Source organism: Lacerta agilis, chromosome 8 (assembly GCF_009819535.1).
Source record: "Lacerta agilis isolate rLacAgi1 chromosome 8, rLacAgi1.pri, whole genome shotgun sequence".
Lineage (NCBI taxonomy): Eukaryota > Metazoa > Chordata > Lepidosauria > Squamata > Lacertidae > Lacerta > Lacerta agilis.
Window position 1 is genome coordinate 52,175,797 of NC_046319.1, and position 26,082 is coordinate 52,201,878.

General features: G+C 43.5%; 1 protein-coding gene across 1 annotated transcript in view; it reads right to left on the bottom strand.

Moving 5' to 3' along the window:
• NLRC5 (NLR family CARD domain containing 5) overlaps positions 1–26,082 on the bottom strand; it is a 47,028-nt gene that overhangs the window by 12,264 nt on the left and 8,682 nt on the right. The window contains exons 7-30 of the mRNA XM_033158680.1: positions 25,768–25,851; positions 24,137–24,220; positions 23,952–24,035; positions 23,471–23,560; positions 21,098–21,148; positions 20,241–20,303; positions 19,580–19,663; positions 19,409–19,492; positions 16,849–16,938; positions 15,787–15,852; positions 15,382–15,453; positions 13,599–13,682; positions 13,208–13,291; positions 11,675–11,764; positions 10,815–10,862; positions 9,512–9,595; positions 8,642–8,725; positions 7,866–7,949; positions 6,656–6,745; positions 5,867–5,929; positions 5,492–5,575; positions 4,744–4,827; positions 3,658–3,747; positions 62–127 (exon numbers count right to left, since the gene is read on the bottom strand). Coding sequence (XP_033014571.1) covers positions 62–127; positions 3,658–3,747; positions 4,744–4,827; positions 5,492–5,575; positions 5,867–5,929; positions 6,656–6,745; positions 7,866–7,949; positions 8,642–8,725; positions 9,512–9,595; positions 10,815–10,862; positions 11,675–11,764; positions 13,208–13,291; positions 13,599–13,682; positions 15,382–15,453; positions 15,787–15,852; positions 16,849–16,938; positions 19,409–19,492; positions 19,580–19,663; positions 20,241–20,303; positions 21,098–21,148; positions 23,471–23,560; positions 23,952–24,035; positions 24,137–24,220; positions 25,768–25,851 — 1,887 coding nt within the window. The remainder of the gene's footprint in view (positions 1–61; positions 128–3,657; positions 3,748–4,743; positions 4,828–5,491; positions 5,576–5,866; positions 5,930–6,655; positions 6,746–7,865; positions 7,950–8,641; positions 8,726–9,511; positions 9,596–10,814; positions 10,863–11,674; positions 11,765–13,207; positions 13,292–13,598; positions 13,683–15,381; positions 15,454–15,786; positions 15,853–16,848; positions 16,939–19,408; positions 19,493–19,579; positions 19,664–20,240; positions 20,304–21,097; positions 21,149–23,470; positions 23,561–23,951; positions 24,036–24,136; positions 24,221–25,767; positions 25,852–26,082) is intronic.

The window sequence follows — 26,082 nt, forward strand, 5'->3', positions numbered from 1 at the left end:
TGCTGTAAAAACTGTCCTGCTCCATCTCAAAAGGGGAGTAGAATAATGTTCAAATAATTACCTCAGGATCTTTTGAGGTTTATCTTCTCTCACTAGGGTGATCAGCAGTGTTGCCTCAGAGCACAAACTGCAAAGAGAAAGACACACATTTTTAGAAAAACAAAAACAGGTGGGAAGCAGCTTTAAATGTTGTTCAACCAGTGTTTACTTTCTGGTATTTCAACATCCTTTTGAAACAATCTTACTCCCCTCTCTATTATTCCAACACTTCCCTTTCTGCAATACCTACGAGTAGCTTTCCACACCAGTCTTTCCTTGAGTTGTTAGTGTGTGTTCACATGTGAGATATAAATTGTATTTGCGCATCTCTGACACTATTTACTGTACGCAGGACAGCAGAGGCATTTCCAACATAAATGTGCACTGGGACAACTATCGTTGCAAAGCCAACTGAATCAAATACTACCTTAGACTGCATATCAGAAAACACATCTGAAGCCTACCCACTGCTTTTGATTAGAGAAAGGCATGAGGGCGCAGTCACACAATACATTTAAAACACTATGGCACCACTTTAAACAGTCATGGCTTCTTCCCCCAAAGAACTCTAGAAACTGTAGTCTGTTATGGGTGCTGAGAGTTGTCAGAAGGCCCCTAGATTCCCATCACAGAACTACAATTCCCAGGGTTCCCTGAGAAGAGGGACTGACTGTTAAAACACACTGGGAATTGTAGCTCTGTAAAGGGAACAGAACTCTGTAAAGGGAATAATGTTCTTCTCATTATAGGGGATTGGAATGCTAAAGTAGGGAGTCAAGAGATAAAAGGAACAACTGGCAAGTTTGGCCTTGGAGTTAAAAATGAAGCAGGGCAAAGGCTAATAGAGTTCTGTCAGGAGAACAAGCTGGTCATCACAAACACTCTTTTCCAACAACACAAGAGACGACTCTACACATGGACATCACCAGATGGGCGACATCGAAATCAGATTGATTATATTCTCTGCAGCCAAAGATGGAGAAGCTCTATACACTCAGCAAAAACAAGACCTGGAGGTGACTGTGGCTCTGATCATCAGCTTCTTATAGCAAAATTCCAGCTTAAACTGAAGAAAGTAGGAAAAACCACTGGGCCAGTAAGATACAATCTAAATCAAATTCCTTATGAATACACAGTTGAAGTGAAAAACAGGTTTAAGGACTTAGATTTGGTGGATAGAGTGCCTGAAGAACTGTGGATGGAGGCTCGTAACATTATACAGGAGGCAGCAACGAAAACCATCCCAATGAAAAAGAAATGCAAGAAAGCAAAGTGGCTGTCCAATGAGGCCTTAAAAATAGCGGGGGAGAGAAGGCAAGCAAAATGCGAGGGAGATAGTGAAAGATACAGGAAATTGAATGCAGATTTCCAAAGAATAGCAAGGAGAGACAAGAGGGCCTTTCTAAACGAGCAATGCAAAGAAATAGAGGAAAATAACAGAATGGGAAAAACCAGAGATCTGTTCAAGAAAATTGGAGATATGAAAGGAACATTTCGTACAAAGATTACCACAATTAAGGACAAAAGTGGAAAGGACCTAACAGAAGCAGAAGACATCAAGAAGAGGTGGCAAGAATACACAGAGGAACTATACCAGAAAGATATAGAGGTCTCATACACCCCAGGTAGTGTGGTTGCTGACCTTGAGCCAGACATCCTGGAGAGTGAAGTCAAATGGGCCTTAGAAAGCCTTGCTAACAACAAGGCCAGTGGAAGTGATGATATTCCAGCTGAACTATTTAAAATCCTAAAAGATGATGCTGTTAAGGTGCTACACTCAATATGCCGACAAGTTTGGAAAACTCAGCAGTGGCCAGAGGATTGGAGAAGATCAGTTTACATCCCAATCCCAAAGAAGGGCAGTGCCAAAGAATGCTCTAACTACCGCACAATTGCACTCATTTCACACGCTAGCAAGGTTATGCTTAAAATTCTACAAGGCAGGCTTAAGCAGTACGTGGACCGAGAACTCCCAGAAGTGCAAGCTGGATTTCGAAGGGGCAGAGGAACCAGAGACCAAATTGCAAACATGCGCTGGATTATGGAGAAAGCTAGAGAGTTCCAGAAAAACATCTACTTCTGCTTCATTGACTACGCAAAAGCATTTGACTGTGTCGACCACAGCAAACTATGGAAAGTTCTTAAAGAAATGGGAGTGCCTGATCACCTCATCCGTCTCCTGAGAAATCTGTATGTGGGACAAGAAGCTACAGTTAGAACTGGATATGGAACAACTGATTGGTTCAAAATGGGAAAGGAGTACGACAAGGCTGTATATTGTCCCCCTGCTTATTTAACTTATATGCAGAATTCATCACGCGAAAGGCTGGACTGGATGAATCCCAAACCGGAATTAAGATTGCCGGAAAAAATATCAACAACCTCAGATATGCTGATGATACTACCTTGATGGCAGAAAGTGAGGAGGAATTGAAGAACCTTTTAATGAGGGTGAAAGAGGAAAGCGCAAAATATGGTCTGAAGCTCAACATCAAAAAAACTAAGATCATGGCCACTGGTCCCATCACCTCCTGGCAAATAGAAGGGGAAGAAATGGAGGCAGTGAGAGATTTCACTTTCTTGGGTTCCATGATCACTGCAGATGGTGACAGCAGTCACGAAATTAGAAGACGCCTGCTTCTTGGGAGAAAAGCAATGACAAACCTAGACAGCATCTTAAAAAGCAAAGACATCACCTTGCCGACAAAGGTCCGTATAGTTAAAGCTATGGTTTTCCCAGTAGTAATGTACGGAAGTGAGAGCTGGACCATCAAGAAGGCTGATCGCCGAAGAATTGATGCTTTTGAATTATGGTGCTGGAGGAGACTCTTGAGAGTCCCATGGACTGCAAGAAGATCAAACCTATCCATTCTCAAGGAAATCGGCCCTGAGTGCTCACTAGAAGGACAGATCCTGAAGTTGAGGCTCCAGTACTTTGGCCACCTCATGAGAAGAGAAGACTCCCTGGAAAAGACCCTGATGTTGGGAAAGATGGAGGGCACAAGGAGAAGGGGACGACAAAGGATGAGATGGTTGGACAGTATTCTCGAAGCTACTAACATGAGTTTGGCCAAACTGCGGGAGGCAGTGAAGGATAGGCGTGCCTGGCGTGCTCTGGTCCATGGGGTCACGAAGAGTCGGACACGACTGAACGACTGAACAACAACAACAACAAAGGGAACAGGGGGGTCTCCTAGCAACTCCCAGCACCCTTCACAAACTACATCTCCCATAATTCTTTGAGGTGAGCCATGATTGCTTTAGGTGGTATCACAATGCTTTAAATGCATTGTGTGAAGGGAGGAGCTTATGGTGGGAGCCCCAGCCTTCAAAGCACCCGGTCTCTTCATTCCACACATGCACGGCAGTCAATCAAGCCACTCCCTCTATCTCCAACCCATTTCTTTATGCTTTCTACCATGCTCCCATTAGGTGCAATTGTAAACTTTGTCTCCATATCTGAAAGTTCACCCCTTTCTGAATCCACATTAAAAACCCTTTCATATTAAGTTCTCTCCCAATCGTGTGTGTGTGTTTTTTTTTTTCCATCTCTAGTTTAGTTCCAAGGGACAAGTGTATGTGTTGGGCTTGGGGGAGATAAATTACAAGCAATTATACCTCACATGAACTTCAGCCACATTTTGGCATGTGGCAAAGACATGAGCGAGATGGAGAATGCCATCTTGTGAGACCCCGTTGTGGTTGATTCTATGCAGAAGGGGGAAGAGAAAAATGTTGCAGATTATTCTTCATTGTGCTCTACAACAGTGTGCAGTTTTTTGTTCCATTCCACTCCCAAGACTGGACTAAAGGTACTTTAAGATGGTCAGATACCTGCTCACCAGCCTGGACCTCCCACCCAAGGCAAAAGCTGCTTTGTACACCATCCATTGTAAAGCAGATCAAGAGGGATAGCAGAAAGAAAGGGGGACAAAGAAGCAGAAGGTAAATAGTGTTTCTGTACCCTTTCTGAGATTCTATCTTCCATCCTACCCCCTGATCAGTTAATGGTCCCGTGACTCCCGGGTGCCATTCATTAACCTCATGACATTCAGGTACTCAAACTTGACAGAAAGATGGAGGGTCTTTAATATTCTGGACCCCCTCCCTCCCTGACACACAAACGCTGCCTATTTTCACCTTGCAAACAATCAATAAGTGTTCCAGGCCCTTGAACACACTGATTCATCCTTAGGCTGTTTTGGGGGTTCCCTCGGGTTAGAGTTCCACCCCCTAAATATTTTATGTGCTTCTGAGAACCTTGTTATTCCTCCAAGCCTGCAGACACCTCCCCCTAAATGGCATGGCCATTTTGGCTGCATATGGAATGGCACTCACAACCTGAACATTGGAATGATGTTCCACCAGGCATAGGAGACCAGAAAATGGGGGTTGGCTGAAACATAGGAGGCGACTACATGTTACAGCGCAACTCTTCACCTCACAGGCTGGATGTTCCTTACAGATACTAGCCTACGGAAAACAAGCGCAAAGCTATCCAAGTACTGTGCTCTCCCTTGAAGGTGTTTCCCAAGATTTATTGTTAGTTAAAAGTTTGTTCCAGGTGATGGAAAGCTCTTTATGGGATGATTTGAGAATGTCAGTAGCTGTCAGTGTGTATGTGCAAGTTAAAGAGCCAGAAGTGGGCTTAGGGCACCTCCCAGCCCACCCCACCCCATAACTATCCCTCTTGCACCCACTTACTTCATCAGGCAGGGAATGTGGGTCCTGGGCAAATGTTCTAAGAGGCAACTTAGTCCTTCATTGCCAAGATGGTTTCCAGAAAGACTGAAAAGGAAATAAGCAAGACAGAGCTCTCCTGGATTTGTATACAGAAACCATCACAACAGTCCATTATACATTTCTATGGTAAGTCAAAGTTAGTGTCCCAGCAATGCCTGAATAATAGAATCATAGAATTGTAGAGTTGGAAGGGACCCCAAGGGTCAACTATTCCAACCTCTTGCAATGCAGGAATCGCAGCTAAAGAGTTCCTGACAGATGGCAAGGGCCAGCGCGTCCATTAAGGCGAACTAGGCAATTGCCTAGAGTGCCAAAATGGAGGGGGTGCTGGCCAGGCTTGGGGAGGGGGGTGGACGGGCTAGCAGCAGCTTCTCCGCTATAGCGGAGAGGTGCTGTTTGCCCCCTACACCACCCCTGGCTCCCGCTAAAGCAGGCTTTGGCGGGGTGGGGGTGGGGGTGGGACGGGTAAGCAGCAGCTTCTCCGTTCAGCAGAGAAACTGCTGCTTGCCTCCTCACCACCCCCACCTCCCGCTAAAGCAGGCTTTGGCGGGGGGTGCCAGAAGGTAGTCTGTCTAGGGCACCAGAAACCCTAGCACCAGTCCTGCAGATGGCCACCCAACCTCGTTTCAAAAGCCTCCAGCAAAGGTGTGGCATGATCCTGGCTCATCATGGTTGATGCATTCGTACCCACAATGGAGATCACACTTACTCCAGTTCTGCAAGACGGTCACACTTCTCGAAGATGGGGCACAGCTTGATGATCTCGCACTTGCCGATGCCACAATTAGTTAGTCTGTTGGAGGGCAGACAAGTAAGAAAGCTAGACATTAGTCTTTAGAAAAATTAAGAACAATAATAAAATGGTGAAGAAATGATGGAAATGTAAAAGGAAAATGATAAAGGCTGGTGAAGTTTATCCCATCCTTCAAGAGCATGAGCATTTCTAAATTTATTTAGGTGGACTGAGAACAACATGCTCAAAGCCAACGATCCAGGAGGATTTCCAAAGGGCCAGGAGGGAAAACCCAGCATGTTTGAAGGAAGCAAAATTGTCACGAAATGAGGATGATCGGTTTGCACATACCTGCAGCATATTTCCTGGCTTTCTTTACTTTTCACAAAATGCAGAAAAGCATTTTCACTTGATCTATAAACACACAAGGAAATACCTTGACTAGGAACTTCAACCAGACATTATTGCATTACAACCCACATCCTCCCAGATGACTGGCTATTCTGGCTGAGGCTGATTGGATTAAAGTTAAGGTTATTCCAGATCCCTGCCTCCCCCATCTCCGATTTCCACCCACTTCACTTTCAGGGGGTGGGGCCTAAAAAAGGAGGATGCACATCCAACTGCCCATCCCAAAGAAAGCACAGGAGAACATCTGCTCTTCTGTGTATTCTAGTCAACTCCACTGAATTTCTGCAGCTGCTGGGTGCAATGGGGTTGAAATGAAAATGAAAACTGTAGAAATAAAGGGTTGGAATTAAGAACATAATAACTTAAGAAGAGTCCTGCTGGATCAGGCCAACGGCCTGTCTAGTTTAGCATCTTGTTCTCACAGTGGCCAATGAGATGTTGGGAAGCCTGGACCTGAGCCCGACAGCAGTGCTCTCCTCCCTGGTGATCCCAAGCAACTGGTATTCAGAGGCAGGCTGCTGCCAACACTGGAGGCAGAACATAGCCATCGTGGCTGGTAGCCATTGATGGTTTCACTAATCTAAGGATTAATATTATGGAGCTTCTTCACCTAGAATTGCAGCAGGAGTGAAGGCTCCGTTCTTTTGGCTCTTTGGGATTAAGTTGAAAGGGGAGAGGAGGTCAAAGGTTCTCCATGTCCTGAAATTCCTGGGGCCTTGACCCTCTTACCTGACTTCCACTCTGCAGATTCTCTTACATTGGTTTACTGAGTTGGCCAGCAAGCAAACACAATGTGATGAAAACTTGCTCTCTGTGATGCTGTAGGAGAGAGGTAGGAAGAAGCAGAAATGTCCAAATGTTGAGTTGAAAATCAGTCCGTGGATCCAAATTGGCAATAGATCAACTGCACACATGGAGCCATTGCAAAAATGGCAGTTAATCAGCAAGGTCAGAAATTCATTATTTCTATTACTATTTGTTACATTTATCTATCACTTACTACAAAGAGGTCTCAAAGTGACTTATAATTCTGAAAGCATGCATGGTACCAAGTTAAAATTAAAAACAAATTTACTTCTTGCGGGGAGGTGATGATGGGGGCTTTTGTGAGTGTGTCAAGAAGAAACACCAAGGTGGAATCTGAACATCTCCAAGAAGCTTTCTCAAATGTTGGCTGAGTTGCAGTGATTCTCTCTCAAAGAACTGAACACTCACTGAACGAGACAGTGTACCAAAAAAGGAGGTAAACATGTTGGGGTTGACCACGGAAAATTCCATGTAAAAATGGTTTGAGTGAATCAGCCCATACCTAAGTGTTTCCCAGTATTGGGAATATAATATAGCAAACCTGGGCAATCTTGACCAATGTGGTGTCCTCCAAGTGGACCACAATTGGACCACAATTCCCATCAGTCTCAACCAAGTAGGGATGGGTGAATCTGTCAACTTCAGTTTCCCTCAGTTTCTCATTTTCCCAATTCTCCACCCACCCCTCGTTCCAAGGCACAGATCCTCATGATATTTACATAACATCCTTCCCCCAAACCAACATCTTAAAAGATAGAAGGGCCGGCCCTATCATTTGACAGAGTGCAATGGCTTCCTCAGGCAGCAAGCTGCATTTGCGTGTCATGAAAGAGCAATGAATTGTGAATCTTCTCAGGTATTTTTATTATTACCGATTTTATTTTTATTGGCAGAGAATAGGAAATATGTTTGTGGGTTTATTTGCCTCTGGCAGCCTTGGACTGTGAGATGAGAAAACAGAAATAATCATATTTGGGTCATCCCTGGGGATCTGTCACATGAAGCTTCCTTGGGCTGAGTGAGACTGCTGGGCCGCCTAGCCCAACAATGTCCACTCTGACTGGTAGCAATTCTCCAGCGTGTCAGGCAGAGGCTCCCACCTGCCAAAAAAGGCAGAGGCTCTCAGACTCACCTTAAGAGCTCCACACTGTTGAGGCAGGGCAGGAATTTCAGAAGTCGTTCAACACTTTGATCATTCAGTGAGTTGCCGGACAAGCTGCATAGCCAGGGTGGAAAATTCAAAACAATATTATTACCAGAACATTTATATCCACTTTTCCTCCGCATAACACATTGTGGAGTACATGGTTTCCCCCTTTTCCATTTGATCCTCACAACAACCATGTGAGGTAGGCCAGGCTGAGAGACTACAACTGACCAAATGTCACTCAGTCAGCTACATGGCTGAGTAGAGACTTGAGCCCTGGTCTCCCAGGTCCAAGGCCAACACTCTAACCACTACGCCACATGTTCAACAAACATGTTGGAAGAAGGAAGTCTACTATGAACATGTATGATGGGGGAAAGCCTTGCCCAATAGCTTCATAAAAGGGGCCTAGGGAGGGAATTCCAAACTTTGGGTGCAGCCTTTGTGAAGGCCCTGCCTCACGTCCCTGCAAAATGAGCCTTAGAAATTGACAGAGCTGCGAGAAGGACCTCTCGAGAAAATCTGAGGGCTTAGGCAGGCTCATCCTATATTCACTTGCATTATTTTTTTCCTACTGAAGAGCAGCCTATTCCCAAATTGCATTATGGGAGGATTATGCATTAAAACACTGGATACCAATAGGAGTTTAGTTTTGCGTTCTTATTGTATTAATCTGGCTACATAAACTGAGCAGGTCCATGGGCTTTAAATGAATAGGATTGGTTTATTCACACAATGCCTTCTTGATCTTGATCACTTACTTGATCTTGGTCAGTCCGGAACATGTACTTAGACGTTTAAACAATCGGTCAACATCCTTTAGGTCCATCATACATTCCTTGAGACTGAAACACAGAGTCTGTTTAGCACTTCGAATATTTAAATCAAAGTTTAGCACAGTTTTAGCTCTATTTGATGGGTCTATTGGAGGAAGAGATGAGTTAAACTGAGGGATTGTGATGTGCATGTCCTTTATTCAGGAACCTGTAACATCAGTAAAATGCAATTATATTTTGCGGGGGGAAATGTTGAAACAAATTAATTATTATTGTTATTGTTATTATTAGTAGTAATGAAATGTTGAAGCAATATAAAATACTTATAAGTAAAAATACAAAAAAATGCTGAAACAGTATCATCTTCACTAAGATACAGGCTAACTTCTGAAGTCTAAGCATTAGACCATCATTTTTAATTTTTGTTAAAAACACAAAAAAGGTATTTTCTGTAAGTCTGTGCAGGTTTCCAACAGCGGAAGACAGGAATATTGTTTGTTTGCTTTATTTAGATGCCAATGCGTTTGATATTACAGTAATTGCAGTGTTGTTGTTGTTGTTTTAAATGCTACTATGATTATTGTGAGGCGCTTTGAGCTCAGCATTTGTTCTTGAAAAAGCACAACACAAATATTAATATTTTTGAAAGTATAAATGAACATTTGAGAGATCTGCTAGCTGACTATTCCTTTGTCAGGTTCCTGGCAAGTAGTCCAGTGGGAACCAATGAGAATCAATGGTTATGAGATGGGTCTTCTTGTAGCTGGAACTCTCCCTGTTTCTCCAAATGAGATATCCACTAGAGCTTGGGAGAGATGACAGACACACAGACATACACAGAGAGAAGCACCTTACCAAAAGCAGCGGCCATAGATTGAGTTAGGTACCAAATCCAGCAGCTCCCTTTCATGCTCACTAGTCACACTGAGCATTTGGGGACTGAAAAGAAAACCTACCAAGTTAGTCAACTTGAAGGGACATTTGGATTATGCTTCCAATAATTCTCCTCATCTGGATTTCTACCCTGGGGAAGACTGGAAATCTGAGCGCCCTCATCTTTTTTTTCTGGAGTGAAAAACCAGTGCATTATGAATCCTTCATTCTTCTCCATCACTCCATTTTCAATCACTGGTTTTTGTAGAATATCATCTACCTGCAGAAAGTTCTTCCTAACGTTGATTAGGAATCTCATTCTTTGTAGTTTGAATTCATTTGGTGGGGTCCTACTCTCTGGGGGAGCAGAAAACAAGCTTGCTCCATCTTCCATGTGACAGCCCTTCAGATATTTGAAAAACGACTCCCATATCACCAGGCTACACACCAGGGCCAGCTTCCTCAACTTTTCCCTTGTAAGGCTTGGTTTCTAGACCCTTTATCATCTTGGTCCTTCTCCTCTGCCCAAAGAATCATAGAATCATAGAGTTGGAAGAGACCACAAGGGCCATCCAGTCCAACCCCCTGCCAAGCAGGAAACACCATCAAAGCATTCCTGACAGATGGCTGTCAAGCCTCTGCTTAAAGACCTCCAAAGAAGGAGACTCCACCACACTCCTTGGTAGCAAATTCCACTGCCGAACAGCTCTCACTGTCATGTTCCAGCTTGTCAATATCCTTCTTAAATTGTGGTGCCCAGAACTGAATGCAGGACTCCAAGTGGGGTCTGGCAGTACTATCACTTCCCTTGATCAGGACACCATGCTTCCATTGATGCAGCCTAGAATAACATTAGCTTTTTTGCTGCTGCATCACACTATTGACTCACGTTAAGTTCGTGTTCTACTTAGACCCCTGGATCATTTTCATACGTATAGCTGCCAAGCCATGTGCCCCCGCCCCAATCCTATATTTGTATACCTGATTATTCCTGGGTAAGCGCAGAAGCTTTCATTTATCCCAACTGAAATTCATTTTGTTAGTTTTGCCCCAGTTCTCCAATCTGCTAAGTTCATCTTGAATCCTGATTCCATCTTCTATGGTGTTAGCTACCCTTCCCAGTTTGGTGTCATCTGCAAATGTGATGAGCAGCCCCTCTATTCCTTCCTTCATCCAAGTCATTTATAAAGATGTTGGAGAGCGCTAGGCCCAGGACAGAATCCTGCGGCACCCCACTGGTCAATGGTCTTCCACCCCAAGGTGTACCAACAGGGAATACCTTTACCTCATTCTTTCCCCAAATGTTAAGTGAACTTTCTGGGTTCTTCCCAAACTGTAATGAGAAAGAGATTAGAATATCAATTTGGAATTCATGAATTTGATTGAATCTGTTTTAACTACATGCGTTAGAATACCTTGGTAAATTGCATATACAGTTGCTGTTGTTTTTAATAAGTTACCTTTCCCCCAATATCTTTGCAAACAATATTTCCCTGGGAACCCCTGTATTGTAGTCTTCTTCTTTTTTAAGATGGATTAAATTTTACTGTTTTGTACCACAGTTATAGTCATTTTTCATTTTAGTCAACAATTAGATATATTCGATAGTGCCTTTTCCTAAAATGATTTATAAATGTTTTAATGTTACTGGAGAGATTTTATAAGCTGTTGGGAAGATTTGAAGGAAAAATGGGTACTGAGGGGAGGGCTAGTCCTACAACTTTTGTGGTTGTTATTGCTTACGGTTCTTGCTTGTTTTGCTTACCTGCATTTGTATTTTTTACTACAAATTTAATAAAAATATTCTTTTTTTAAAAAAAGGAGGAGGGTCAAATGAGCAAAACTGCCACCAAACGCAGGAATGTTATTACCTTTCAGACTGCTCTGGCAGGAGAAACAACAACAGACAGTCACGGTATCTGTACCTCAGATAAAATACAAAACCGTGTATATCTCTGGATAAAAATGTATTAATTGTGGAACTAAACTGACAATATATATATAGGCTTTGCCTCTGAGGAAATATCTATGTATACTTTTTGTATTGTGATACTGTCAGTTTAGTTCCACAATTAATACATTTTTATCCAGAGATATACACGGTTTTGTATTTTATGTGGCAGGAGAAACAGCTGATGGACCTACCATAGCTCCAGAGACGTCATATGTTCCAAGTCAGCGAAGCATTGCACCAAGCAAAAGGCCCCGTCCATAGAAACGTTGTTATGATCCAGCCTAGAAAGCATGAAGGAGACCCAAGTCTGCAGCAGAAGAAAACTGCTGTATAGAAAGTGCTCAGATCAGGGGTTGGTAGTACTGTGGGGGGAGAACTTGGAGCTCACTCTGCAACCCCCCAAATGTTGTTACAAGGCCCCTGGTCCAGGCTAGCTGAGTTCTACACAAAAGCACTCCTGTTAGTGGCTGGAGATTCACTCGGTGGTGGCATGTGCCCATTAAGTGGGGAGCTGTTGGTTTTGTTACATAAGCTGTAGCTTGGATAAAGGCGGGGATGTATTTGATAAGCTCTTGCTCTCCTCAATAGGTCTGTTGCGAGTATGAATGAAACATGTAAGCCACCTTGAGCTTCATGGAGAAAAAGGTGGGATATAAATGCAAGAAACTAACTAACTAACTTCGCCCTGGCCACAACCCCAATCAAAATCGCCCTATGCCTGCAATTCACAACAAGTGATGTCCAATTAATCATACTCAGCGCTCCAGAGCTATTCAGAGTGTGGCAAACTTGGGATATCACTCAATGGTAGGAGAGTTCCCATTGCCATCCTTATGAAAATCTTGCATGTACCCCTGGAAGTCCTGATTCTCACCAAGGTGGCAATAATTTGGGCCATCCCACTTCAGCCTGGACGTTTGGGTTGCACATGACTGAAAGGTCCTCCATACCAAATAAATAAATAAATAAATAAATTATACCCCACAGGGAGAAAAGTAGCAGTTCAGAGAGAAGGCTCACAGCCTTGCCTTCTCCCCCTGAAATGCTTTGTTTCTCTGTGCAGGGAATTCTATGGGCACATACTGCCTCCACCAACCATTATGTCAGCAATACATAATATAATACACTCCAGCAAATATAAAATGTCAAAGAAAACAGACAGGCCCAGCAGATGAAACAGAATCATGAGATAGTAACATTATGTACTCAGAACAAAAGCCTGCCAGTATTATTATTTTTTTAAGTCTTCACCATCTGGTGAAAAATAGCAAGAATGAGGGCCAGCTAAGCCTCCTGAGGACTCCTCCACAAAAGCTCTCCCCATCTGTGGGATGCTCTCCCCAGGAATACACCCTTGGCACCAGCTGGACTATAATTTCAGCACCAGGTAATAATGGCTTTATTCTCCCAGAGATATGGGCAACTTTGATTGAATGGTTACAGTTACTCAATCTAGACTTGGCCGGATGTCTAGATTGATTTGTTATTGTACTGAAGTTGCGTGTTGTTTAATAAGTTGTTATTATTTAGTATTTTTATTGTCTTATAAACATTGCAAATTGATTCCAGACTTCTGCTTTTAGTATAAAGCAATATATCAATCTTATAAATCTGATCAAGGAGTTCCACAGTTTGGGGGCAGTCACCAAAATGGCCCTTTTTCTCTTGCATCGATTTGTCTCCTGTCGGTCAATTAAATACAGAGAACCTGGACTTTCACTTACGTTAAAGAACGTAATTTGTTCAGATGAGGAAGGAGCTCAGCCACCTTCAAGACACCTGGGTCGCCCAGAGAATTACTGGACAAGCTACAATTGAAAGGAAGGCAAAATTAATCTTCCACTTTGTATTTATACATTATAATATGACTTTTCTGGCAGAATGAATTATATTAGGTACAATTTATTTTCATTTCCATTCTTCCTCATGGAAGACGGAATGATACACAGCAAGGAGAACATCAATGAACCCAAAAAGTAGGGATGCCTGTACACCCTTTTCAGACATTCATGACATTTACATGGAATTGTTTGTGTTGGCATGTGAATGTCAATGTTCACCAAAACCTGGTTATTCAGTGCAAGGCATAATTATGAAAATAAAAAAGGAACTTACTCTAACTCAGTTACACCAGTACACCTCCTCAAGGCCAAGCACAAGTTCTTCAGATCTCCATCCTGAAAATTATTGTCCGCCAAGCTGGAAGAGAAGGCAAATCATTCTCCAGGTGCTCTAAAACCAGGTGTGTTTTCACCAGGGACACAGGAAGCTGCTCTAGACTCAGAGTCAGAGTGTTTGGTCCGTCCACCTTAGTACTGTTGGCACTGACCAGCAGCTGCTCTCCAAGATTCCAGACAGGAGACATTCCCAGCCTAACTTGGTTTCCCTACATAGGTTGTTAGAGATCAGCTCCCATCACACCTTAACTACTGGCCCTGCTTAGGGATGTGGGTGAAAATTGATTCCGTCTGCATTTAAAGCCAAACCTATCAAATTCACACTTTCCAAATCTCCACAAAGACCAAAACACAGCCTTCTTTCCACATTTGCACTTATCCAATTTTTGCGATGCAGCTCTCCAACCAACCAGTGTTTACAAAAATGCAAGTATTAGGAGGAAAGGGTGCATGGAAATGAATTAAGTTAGTGAAAAACAACATACGAAATGCATTATATTAGGAGAAACTGCTTGGAAAAATGTGTGCATTAGTCAAAACCATACACAAAAATATGCTCCTTGGGAGAATTGCACACTAAAACGCTGAATAATTTTCAAAGTTAGCTCCAGGCATGTCTGCATGAGGATAGCATCCCACAGATGTTCTGATGTATTAAGATAGGCTGTAAACAGCTTTAAAATTCTTTGGAGAGATAAAGTGGCACTGAAATTATTTAAATAAAAGAAATAAAGAAACAAAACATGTGGGCTTTAATATTGATTTTTTAATTGCACATTAATGCAGAAATGAAACAGAGTGGACACATGCAACATGTTACAGGTAGGTAGCCGTGTTGGTCTGCCATAGTCAAAACAAAATAAAATAAAAAATTCCTTCCAGTAGCACCTTAGAGACCAATTAAGTTCACAAAAGCTCATATCAAGGGTATCTGAAGAAGTGTGCATGCACACGAAAGCTCATACCAAGAACAAACTTAATTGGTCTCTAAGGTGCTACTGGAAGGAATTTTTTATTTTATTTTGTTTTGACATGCAACATGGACATGGAACCAGAAATAAACTGATCTCTCCAACCCTACCGGCAGACCAGCAGGCAGAGATGGGCAGTATCAGGTGTTCAATGCCTCAATGACCGAGGAGTTGGATCACAGCCAAGAGTTTTATAAGGCCAGGTAAAACCACCATGGTTCCTTGCACCACCTGGTGTCTGCTGAACTGAGAACTCCAAAACCACCTTCTGGCCATCCTCGGTGGTGGTGCTGAAGTCCAGCAGCCAACAGCTCCCTTCTCAGGAAAAGCTACCATCCTGAGGCAGAGGAAAAAGGCTTCTGGATCCCAGTGTGGTGTAGTGGTTAAGAGTGGTAGACTCGTAATCTGGGGAACTGGATTCGTGTCTCCGCTCCTCCACATGCAGCTGCTGGGTGACCTTGGGCTAGTCACACTTCTCTGAAGTCTCTCAGCCCCACTCACCTCACAGAGTGTTTGTTGTGGGGGAGGAAGGGAAAGGAGAATGTTAGCCGCTTTGAGACTCCTTTGGGTAGTTATAAAGCAGGATATCAAATCCAAACTCTTCTTGCTCTTCTTCTTCTTCTTCTCTGCCAGTGTCCCTGATATAAGACCCCCTCCCCGTGCCTGCCCTGCAACCATGTTAGCATGCAGTGAGCCATTATACCTCTAAGAGAAATAAACTGTAAGCAGAAGCAATGGAGGTCACCGTACCGTATTTTCCTCGCTGTTGCCACCAAGAGATGTCCACCTGTGCTTGACAGGTCAGTGTTAAATGAGGAACTCCTGCAGCAAGGACAAAATGGGAAAGCATTACTAAAGGGGGATAGGGAAGGGGAAGGAAGGAAATATACAGGTTTGTGACGGGACATAACTGTCTAGCAGTGGCAATATGAACATGCACAACTGACCAAGTTTGCAAGTGTGGCTAAGCCAGACCAAGGTTTATTGCAAATGAGAGAGCAAGAGAAGAGATCATCAAGGCTTTGCCCTTCCTCCAGACCGTTTCCTGCTTTGCTCTGTGCAAAGCCTTGGCTTGGCTAACTGGACTACCTGAACCTGGGGCTTGTGATCCTTCTCACTCCAGAAAAGCTACAAGCAAGGTTTGTGATGACGTACCTGGGCTGAGCACCGCCAGCAATGTCTTTGTCAACGAGGGTCAAGATTGCAGTTTGGTGATGAACACTAAAGATAGGAGAGAGAGAGAGATTTCCATAATGCTGCACCTGGTTTAATTGAACACAAACCCAAAATCTGCCTGCTGAACAGGAGGCTGAAAAGACTGCAAAAACAGGACGGTTGTTTCCTTTCCTAGCCCTAGGCAAAGTTTGGATCAGGGTAGGACATCTGCATGGAATATAGTTCGGGATCATGCCTGCTGCTGCCCCTGTTCCCTTCAACAAGGGCAAGTCCCATGCTTTTATAGTGACATATGATTCTAGGATTCATCAAGGTTGCAGTCCTAACATCTGGAAGTTTAACCCCACCAAATTCCACGGGAGTCACTTCTGAGGAGACATGGTTATGACTGCACTGTAATATATCAAATAACTAAAATGGATAAAATCAATCAGGATTGTTTTAAACTGAATGGCAGCCCTAATTTCAACCATGTGGAAATGCCACAAGATCATTCAGAATGAGCAGAGGGTATGGTCAATGAATGTTGGGGGAAGGCGAGGGGCCAAACACAAACTCTGCCACCCCCCACCCCCCGCCGCCCCCCAGCATTCCCTGTGTTTTCTTGGCTTCATTAAAGGCATTGCAGCCTCCTTAAGCAAACCAAGCATCCCTGGTCTTAGCGAAACTGTTAAGTAAGTCCCCATCTCCCTAAAGATCTCTCCACCCCAGGAGTCAACTAGCCAGTAGGAGAGCCAGTGTGGTGTAGTGGTTTATGCAAGTTTAACGGTGACTATCTGTTTAAGGAGAAGGGCACTTTCCTTCCAGGCAAAAGTACATTCAGTGTGTGCGCTGAGCTTTAAATGGATGGACCCAGGCTGGCAGAATTTTACATATCATATAGTAGGAATGACTGAAATGAAGAGAGCTGTTACACCCTGCTTCCTAAAAGTTGCTTCTACATGCCATGGAATATCACAATGACTTGGTGCAGGGAAGAGGGAGGGAGATTGTGCTGTCAATAAGAGATGAGCACCTTTTCTTGATCGAATGTATGCTTACCTGGCATTAAGCTTCACTATATTTGGACAAAGACTCATTGACTCCAGGAGACAGAAGATGCTCTTCAGGGACAGCTGGTTATTGTTTAAACTGCAGGAAATAAAATCACCAAAAAACAACACCCCACCCCAAACACATTAGCTTCAGGAAAGTCCTGCAGCAATAAACACCACACTACTGGAGGTCTTAATAACATAAAGGTGGAATATGCTATATGTTCTTAGATTAAATCTCTTGAATTTCTACTTCAAAATAATTGCAGGCAGCAGAGCTGCTTCTTCTTCTTCCTTTTTAAAGGACCTCTGGTGTTGACCCTGGAAAGTTGCTCTCAATTGGGAGTGGAAGACAGACCAATGGTTTGAGCCAACACAATGCAGCTTCATTTGCTCCAGGGAGTCTCCATAGCTTAGAGGTAGAGCACATGCTTTGAATGCAGAAGGTCTCAGTTGTGGTGAGTCCTGTGAAGACATCTTAGCAAGGCTGGTTACAGGGGGAGCAGGACTGGGATAAGAATGTGGAACTGGATTCCAGGGAGGGGCCTAGCAGGCTGGGAAGGGCAAGAGGAGGCACTGAGTGGACTGTCAGAGCCAGTGTGGTGTAGTGGTTAAGAGCGGTAGTCTCATAATCTGGTGAACCGGGTTCGCGTCTCCGTTCCTCCACATGCAGCTGCTGGGTGACCTTAGGCTATCACACTTCTCTGAAGTCTTTCAGCCCCACTCACCTCACAGAGTGTTTGTTGTGGGGGAGGAAGGGAAAGGAGAATGTTAGCCGCTTTGAGACTCCTTCGGGTAGTGATAAAGCAGGATATCAAATCCAAACTCCTCCTCCTCCTCCTCCTCCTCCTCCTCTTCTTCTTCTTCTTCTTCTTCTCTCTCTCTCTCTCTCCCTCATAGATAGTTTTTATTAAATTTTCTGTTTTACAATTTAAAATACTCATTTTTACATCCTTAAGATACCAAGGACTTCCCTTCCTCTCTTTCCATGGTTCATTTTACATATAATAAATCACTGCGTATTTTACAAAAACTATACCATTCAGTATTCCATTATTGCATCCACCAAAACTTATTTACACTACTGAATTTATCTTAATGCTGCCAGCATTTTCATCTGTACACAATTATTTCCCACATATTCAATAAACATTTTCCAATCTTCTCTTATTCTATAAATTAAGTCTGCAAGCTGTGCACAATCTGTCAATTTACGTTGCCATTCTTCTTTGGTTGGGACCTCACTCATTTTCCATTTTTGGGCTAGCAAAACACGGGCCACAGTAGTAGCATACATAAGTAACCTTTTTTGACACCTGGGAATTTCAGTCTGAATTATCCCCAACAGAAAGGACTCTGGGTTTTTTTTGGAAAAGTAATTTTAAACATTTTTTTTCAATTCATTATGGATCATTTCCCAATACTCTTTTACCCTTTTACAAGTCCACCACATATGAAAGAATGTTCCCTCCACCTCTTTGCATCTCCAGCACTTCTCTGATCAGATATGAGGAATCCTCTTTCTCTCTGGGGGGTTGTCAGGGGGTAGACCAGACAATGGGCCAGTGTAATGAATCAGATCTAAGTTAAGGGATGTTCAGAAACCCACAGTGTTTTATGAGTTAATGGGCACCCCAGTTTCAGTGGCAGATATCCCTTGGGAGGCGGGACATTCCGCTCTTTAAAAGGAGGGAGCAGCCGTTAGAGAGAGAGAGTGGTGACTGGAAGAAGGAGGGCGTGGGTCCAGGATAGTGGTGGGTAGGTTAGGATAGGTTGGGATACGTTGAAGATGTGTATATGATATTGAAAGAAAGAGTTTACACTGTTATGAAACTAAGCTTATAAACCATTACTGAAACCGTTATGTTCTGGAAGAAATAAAGACTTCTTATTGTTGAGCTAAGAAAATATCGTCGTTCATTTGGTCCAGTGAGTTATGTATACTCATGAGGTGAACTCAGGGAAAGGACAAAACTGACCTGCAGGGTGATAGTTTGTGTCTTGGAGTTCCTTCAGGAGGGGCTAGCAGGCGGAAACCTTGGCATTGCCACAGAGTTGCTAAGAGGGCTTAGCTAACTGATATAGTGAGGGATCTAATGAAAGAGAGACCCCGAACTGTAGGCAAAGAAGAGTTTAACCCCTGAAGCCCAGAGCAGAGGATATAACCAGCCACAGCCGCTGGACAGGAAAACTCCCGTTACTAAGAGATTCCCAAATTATTAATAAAAGGGGATTGACACAACAGACGGACCTCAGAGGGACAGGTGGGGTGGATTGATATTTGACCCAGAACACCTGATTAGAAATTCACTTAGTAACAAGGGGAGGGTGTGAAGTGGAGGTTCGTCGCAGCCAGTCATGTCACTTCCCTCACCAAGGACACAGAGATGGCATTCTTAGTGCAAGCAGACACAACAGACCCAGCCTACTTGAAGGGTTAGAGGCAAACAATCTGACCTGCTTTAAGGCAGTTTGCTACATTCACTATTTCTCACAGGACACACACTTTGTATGCTGAAGGCAGCCTTTCCCAACCTGGTGCAAGCAAACTCTCAGGAAACACTTACTTCAGAGGGCCAGAAATGCACATTCTGGGCACCATCTTCATCAGCTTCCTGCATCCTTCATCACCGAGTTGGTTACCTGACAAACTGACATTTGTTTTCCACAGTTTAATAACATGGTTGATCCAAAGGGCTCACTCAGTTAGCACCAGTTTGGAGGAAGAGGGAACTTACTCAATTTCGGAAAGGTGGGAACACCTCTGGAGAACCTCAGCCAGCTCCTCTGCCCACTGGGAATCAAACTGGCAATCCTGCAATCTGTAAATATGGATATAAGACACCCATTAAGATGGGTATGGGGTACCTTTGGCCCTCCAGACGTTGCTGAACTCCCAACTCACATTGGCTGATGGGAGTTGTAGGGGCTGTACCTGGAGACCACTTCTCCCCATATGAAATGACTGAGACCTTGCAGTCATCATCTGAAGCCTTTCTTCGTGTGCCTCCTCCGTGAGAGGTCCAGAGGGCAGCATCATGAAAACAGGCCTTTTTTGTGGTGGCTTCCCACTTGTGGAATGCTCTCCCCAGGCCCCTTCGTTACATATCTGTAAGCGCGAGGCAAAAACATTCCTCTTCTCCCAAGCCTTCAGCTAATTAAGCAATCTATGGCTTTTTAAAACTGGGGCAGAGGGTTGTTGTTTCCATTTGCTATTATCTCATGCATTGTTGTGTTTTTGTATTGCAAACTGCCCTGTGATCTTCGGATGAAGGGCAGTATAGAAATTTAATAAATAACAATAACAATAATTCAGCCACAGGCTTCCTTCCTCTACTTTACAATGTATATCAGTTGCTCCTCACAAACTTAAATTTGTTTCTTTATTTACTTACTTACCGTAATATTAGAGTGCTAGGCTTAGGAACACCTTCCTCTTCTTTTATTCCCTCTTCTTTCAACCTGAATGCAAGAACACGTTTATAAGTTTGTTCTCTTGGTCTTTCATGCACCAGAATGTCAAAACAACAATGGTGGTGATTGATAAAAGTTGGACTTGCCTTATCTGCCATCTTGAATTAGGTGGGCTGCACTGCTGGAAATGCCCCCCTCCCCATGGTGCCAATGGGTTACTCACGCCTCACCCCCACCCCAAAGCAAATACCATCTTCAGAGGAAATATTTTTCCTGAGGACCACAGCAGGGGAAGGAAGGGTTAAATCAGGCTTCTTCAACCTCGGCCTTCCAGATGTTTTTGGCCTACAACTCCCATGATCCCTAGCTAGCAGGACCAGTGGTCAGGGGTGGTGGGAATTGTAGTCTCAAAACGTCTGGAGGGCCGAGGTTGAGGAAGCCTGGGTTAAATTCAAAGCATGTCTCTTCTAATGTTCTTCAGTTTCCCTGTGCCCCACATTTGCTCTGATCCCCATTAGTTCCCCCCCCCCGTGATGCAATTTGCATTGTAAAAAAACCAGAACTTTATGCAAAGGCACATTTAATGTTGTTTGGACCTTTTCTGGGTTGTTTGTATCTTCTTTCACCCAGATTCCAGTACTTTCTCTTCTTCCGAGATTCCTGCCACTGACCCCCCCCCCACACACACCTTGTTCCAGTCTCCAGAGCAACCCACACAGCAGTTCTTGTCTCCTCTTCATGAGTGCCTTTGCAATGTTCATCCCAGTCAAACTTTCCCTAAAACCAATTCTACTGCATGATTCACAATGTTCTGGGAACACCTGAAAAGCCACTTCTCTCACCTCTGACTTTTACTGGATTGGCCGGTGAAGGAGACTGTCAAAACATCCTTCCTGGTAAACAAATAGTGAATAAATGGAAAATTAATGCTTGAAATTCCCTCAAATAAAACAGATGAAAGCAGTAATGTTATTATAGGGTTGGAGGACAAAAGCAATTTAAAGCCAAACTATCAAATTCAGAATTTCTGGAAAAAAATATGCAAACCGAAATGGAGCCGGCCTTCGAAATTTGCACTTATCTGAATTTTGTGATGCAGCTCTGAGGCTAAACAATGTTCACAAAAATGCATGTGTTAGGGGAAAGTGTGAATAAAATTGAAGATATGACAGAAAATAACATACAGCGATATATTAAGAGAAATAGCTTGCAAAAATGTGCACATTAATCAAGACTGCATAAAGAAAACACCCTTGTTAAGGTAACTTCACAATAAAACGCTGACGAATTTTCATGAGGACTTTAAAAAAACAACACCAACTGCTCCAAAATGTGAAGAGCTGAATTTAAAGCTGAAAAAATGAGAAGCCAGGAGAACTGAAATGGACAGATCCTTCCATCCCTAATTAATACTGAGTTGACTACAGTGCCAAAATGTGTAATGTTTTGTGCTTTAAATTGTAAAAACCCTATAAATTTTTAATTTTTTAAAAAAGTGCAGTTTCTCTGCCAGTGACTCAAGCTCTCCTACAGCATCCTTCCCCAATAGAACACAGCTCTGGGTTGTGCAAGTTCTGACTGCCATCTTTGCTTTCATCAACTCCCTCCCTCTCCATCCCCTGAAAATATAGTCCCTGTGCCATATCACTTGTCATTCTGGAGGAGCTTCAAACTCTCAAGAGTAACAACGGGTGAATCTGTCAATTTTGGTTCCTCACAGTTTCTCATTTTTACAGCTGTAACTGACTGCAAAGACCTCGTGAAAAGTCATCAGTGTTTAAGTGATGACCATTTTTACAAAGCACATTTCCCCTAATATTTATATTTTCCATCTGCTTTAGAATGCATATCAATTAGTTCTCACAAACCTACTTTCCCCCCAGTAATATATACTGTACATTTTTATGCACATTTCACCATCTACATTTTTGTACAGATTTAGTTGGCTGCAGAACTGCTTTGGAAAATTTGGAGGAAAATGTGAATTTTGAAGGATGGCTGTGTTTCAATCCTCTGAATGTTTTGAAAAGTGCAAAACAGAATGCTATTCTAGGCCGCATCAACAGAAGTACAGTGTCCAGATCAAGAGAAGTAATAGTACCACTCTATTCTGCCTAGTCAGACCACACTTGGAATACTGTGTCCAATTCTGAGCACCACAATATAAGAAGGATGTTAAAGCTGGAACGTGTGCAGAGGAGGGCAACCAAGGTGATCAAGAAGGGTCTGGAAACTAAACCTTATGAGGAGCGCTTGAAGGAGCTAGGTATGTTTAGCCTGGAAAAGAGGAGACTGAGAAGAGATACAATAGCCATCTTCGAATATCGGCTGTCACATGAAAGAGGGAGCATGCTTGTTTTCTCCTGCTGTGGAGGGTAGGATTCGAACCAATGGCTTCAAGTTGCAAGAAAGGAGATTCCAATTAAACATTCAGGAAAAACTCTCTGACAGTAAGAGCTGTTCAGCAGTGGAAGAGGTGGTGCACTCTCCTTCCTTTGAGTTTTTTTAAACAGAGGTTGGATGGCCATCTGTCATGGATGCTTTAGAGATTCCTGCATTGCAAGGGGTTGCACTAGATGACCCTTGGGGTCCCTTCCAACTCTTAAGATTTTATGATTCTGTGAAATGCAAACTGAACCAAAGTCTTCTACCACTCCTACTGAGGAGCACATTTGGGCGGCATGTGGAAGGAGGCGAGAGCAGGAAAAAATGGAAAGCAATAGATGGTTTATACTCCCCAATGCTTTCACGAGGTGGAAACCAGTTAGCATTTTAAATGCTACATGTTGGAAAATATTGCCAATATATTTGTATTATACATTCTCTTCTTAGAAGTTGGTTCATGTGTTAGGTAGGAATGGAATCACCATTTCACTATGTCCCTTGTTCCCGCAACCCACTATACTGCTCCAGGAGAATACCCTAATCCGTGGTGTTCAAAATTGCTGAGAGACTAAGGGAAAACAGGAGGTTCACTCTCTCCCTTCTCTCTCCCAATAAAGTCCATCAACCAAGTCAGTTAAGGCTCTTGGGGGGTCAAAACTGGGCCTGAAGCCAGACTGAAACGGGCCCAGATTATTCACTTCTTAGTCACAGGTTCTACAGATGACAGCAGAGTATTAACAGATTAGCTCCAATGTTGCAGAAGTGAAAAGGAGCATTTGAAAAGGTGGAAATGAGAAAAAATCTCTTCTGCAGCGCTTGGCAGCCAGTACCTGATATGGAGCTTGGTCACATTTGGACAAACAGCAGCAGCTCTGGAAAAAGCGAGGACGGTGCTCACCGAAAGCTCGTTGTAGCTTAAGCTGTTTGAGAGAAAACAAAATGTTGCTGTTGCTATGCCTCAGCAAGGTCTTATATGCAGGCATACAGGTTTCCTACTCTCCCTCCCTCCCTCCCCGCCACGGAGATTAAAACCCAGATGGTCTGCATTGGGTGTGATGATTTTTCACATCCACTAAGCCTCTTGCAGCATCAGTCTTTTAGACTGGCAGCCCCTGTGCTCTGGAACTCCCTGCCTATTGACACCAGGCAGGTTTCTTCACTGTACTGGTTGGGATGCCCAGCCAGACGTGTAATTTTATGAGGTCTACTTGTTTTCATGTTCCATTGATCGAATCTGTTTTCAATATTACTATTACTTGAAACTTCCTTTTTAGCACCACCACCCCCTTTCCTTTTTTATTATGTACTTACTCAAGCTTTTTGAGCTTATCCACAGTGGAAAATATTTTTGTTGTCTTGATCATTTCCTGCCCCTTCAGTCTGTTGTCCTGCAAGCTAAAATGCAGCAACGGGTTAATATGCCTCCCCAATGTTCATCTGGTTAATAAAACAGGCCACCAGGCCACCTTTCTCCATGACAAAACAGGTGAAATTACTTTATGTCTTCCAGCTGATGGCAGTTTGGAAAAGCTCGCATCAGATCTTCAAGTCCTGGGGTTGAAATATTTCCACCGGCAAACCTGAAAAACCAAATGTGATATCACTATAGTAACGTCAACAAACAGTCTGAGAGATACCTAACGGACTGCCACCCCCAGTATCAACCCCCCTCAGGCCCCATTATTGGAAGGGGAGGTCCTGTCAGTGGTGGTCCCACCCAGGCACTGCCCAGTGGGCATTGACCCATGACAAGGCCTTTTCAGTGGTGGTTCCCCATTTGTGGAGCAGTCTTGCTGGTGAGGTGCATCAATCTACCTCACTTTGACTTTCAGGAGAAATTTAGAAACACATTCCTGTTTACCCAGACATTTGATGGCTGATAGGAATTGGCTGCGGCAACCAAGAAAGTAACAACTTTGAGGGTGCATGAGTCCATTTAAATGTATTTATTTATTTACTGCATTTGTATCTCACCTCCCCCCCCCCCCACGCTCTGGCCAAGGAACTTAAGGTGGCCTACATGGTTCTCCCCTCCCTCCTCATTTAATCCCCACAACAACTTCGTGAGGTAGGTCCCGCTGAGATCCTGTTACTGGCTCCCAAGGTCACGCAGCAGGGGCCCCAACTCCTGGGGGCTGAACCCTTTTGCCCCCCCTTATTTGTTTGCAGGGGCAGCCCCCCCCAATGTTAAAAAAGTCATATCGAATCAGAGGAGTCAGGAATGCGGCAACAGTGTGGCTTCAATGGCTAGTGCCTCCTTCTCTTCCTACCATAGAGGGGAAGGAGGGGGGAAGCAGCCCCCAGCTGGTGGCAATGTCAGGGCCCCCAATCCCCCTCACAAGTTGGTGTCTGTCACCCAGTGAGCTTCATGGCTCAGCAGGGATTTGAACCCAGGTCTCCTAGGTCATATTCTGAAAACTTCATCATCCCTGGCTGTTCAAAATATTTTTATATGGTTTTTAATTTTTTTTAAAAAAATGTGCTGTTTTCATTGTGCTTTTTAAACATTTTCAAGTTCACTACCCTGAGCTCCTTTGAGAGGAATGGCAGGATATAGATTTAATAAACAATATTTTAATAATAGTAATAGCTCTTCTGTGGGGGAGGAGCATTGAAAAAAAATCAGAAATAGCCACCCCCTCTCATCTACAATTAGCTAATATGAAGGTTCCTTGAGGAGCCACCATCTTTAGAGTCTATGCTGGCTTATGCAGGCTGGGGCCCTTTAAATGGAGAGGCTCCTCCCACCAAAGGCGGAGCTGGCAACTGAAAGGAAGCTGTCCCTCCCATATAAGGCTCAGTCTGTTGCTGAAATAACACATGAGCTCTGCCCTGTTGGATGAGCGAATCTAAAGCATCCTTTTAATAAGGATGAGAGTGTTGGAGATATGTGCAAATGTGTATGGTAAATCCGGTCTTTGGGTGTTTGATTTTCGTTGTTGTGTATACTGTGTATATACGGACAATGACAATAAATAAATCTTATCTTATCTTATCTTATCAGAGGGCCACTGAAGTTTCGCCTCTACATCGCGGACGCTATTGCTCAAAATGTAGCTGGTGGTTTGAATTTTAAAATGCACTAAAAGATTAAAAACAGGTCATGTGACATTGGGGCAATGCTTACTGGAAAGTTGTCAGGCATGTGATCTTCGGCAGGGTCTTGGACAGGACAGCGGCAAACTCATTCCCACATCTCCTACTCTTAAAGCTAAGAACAAAAGCAAAAGGCAACTGTGGTTAGTAAAATAGCAACCAGTCTTCCCTTCCAGGCTAGCTGGATAAGGAGCTCAGCACCTGATTCTTGCAGCAGGCGGCTAGTATCTTTCCCCATGGTTGCTCCATATTAATGACTTGCTTCAAATGACTTAACGAGTTGTATCCATAAGAACGTAAGAGCCTACTGGATCAGCCCAATGGCCCACCTTGTTCAGCATCCTGT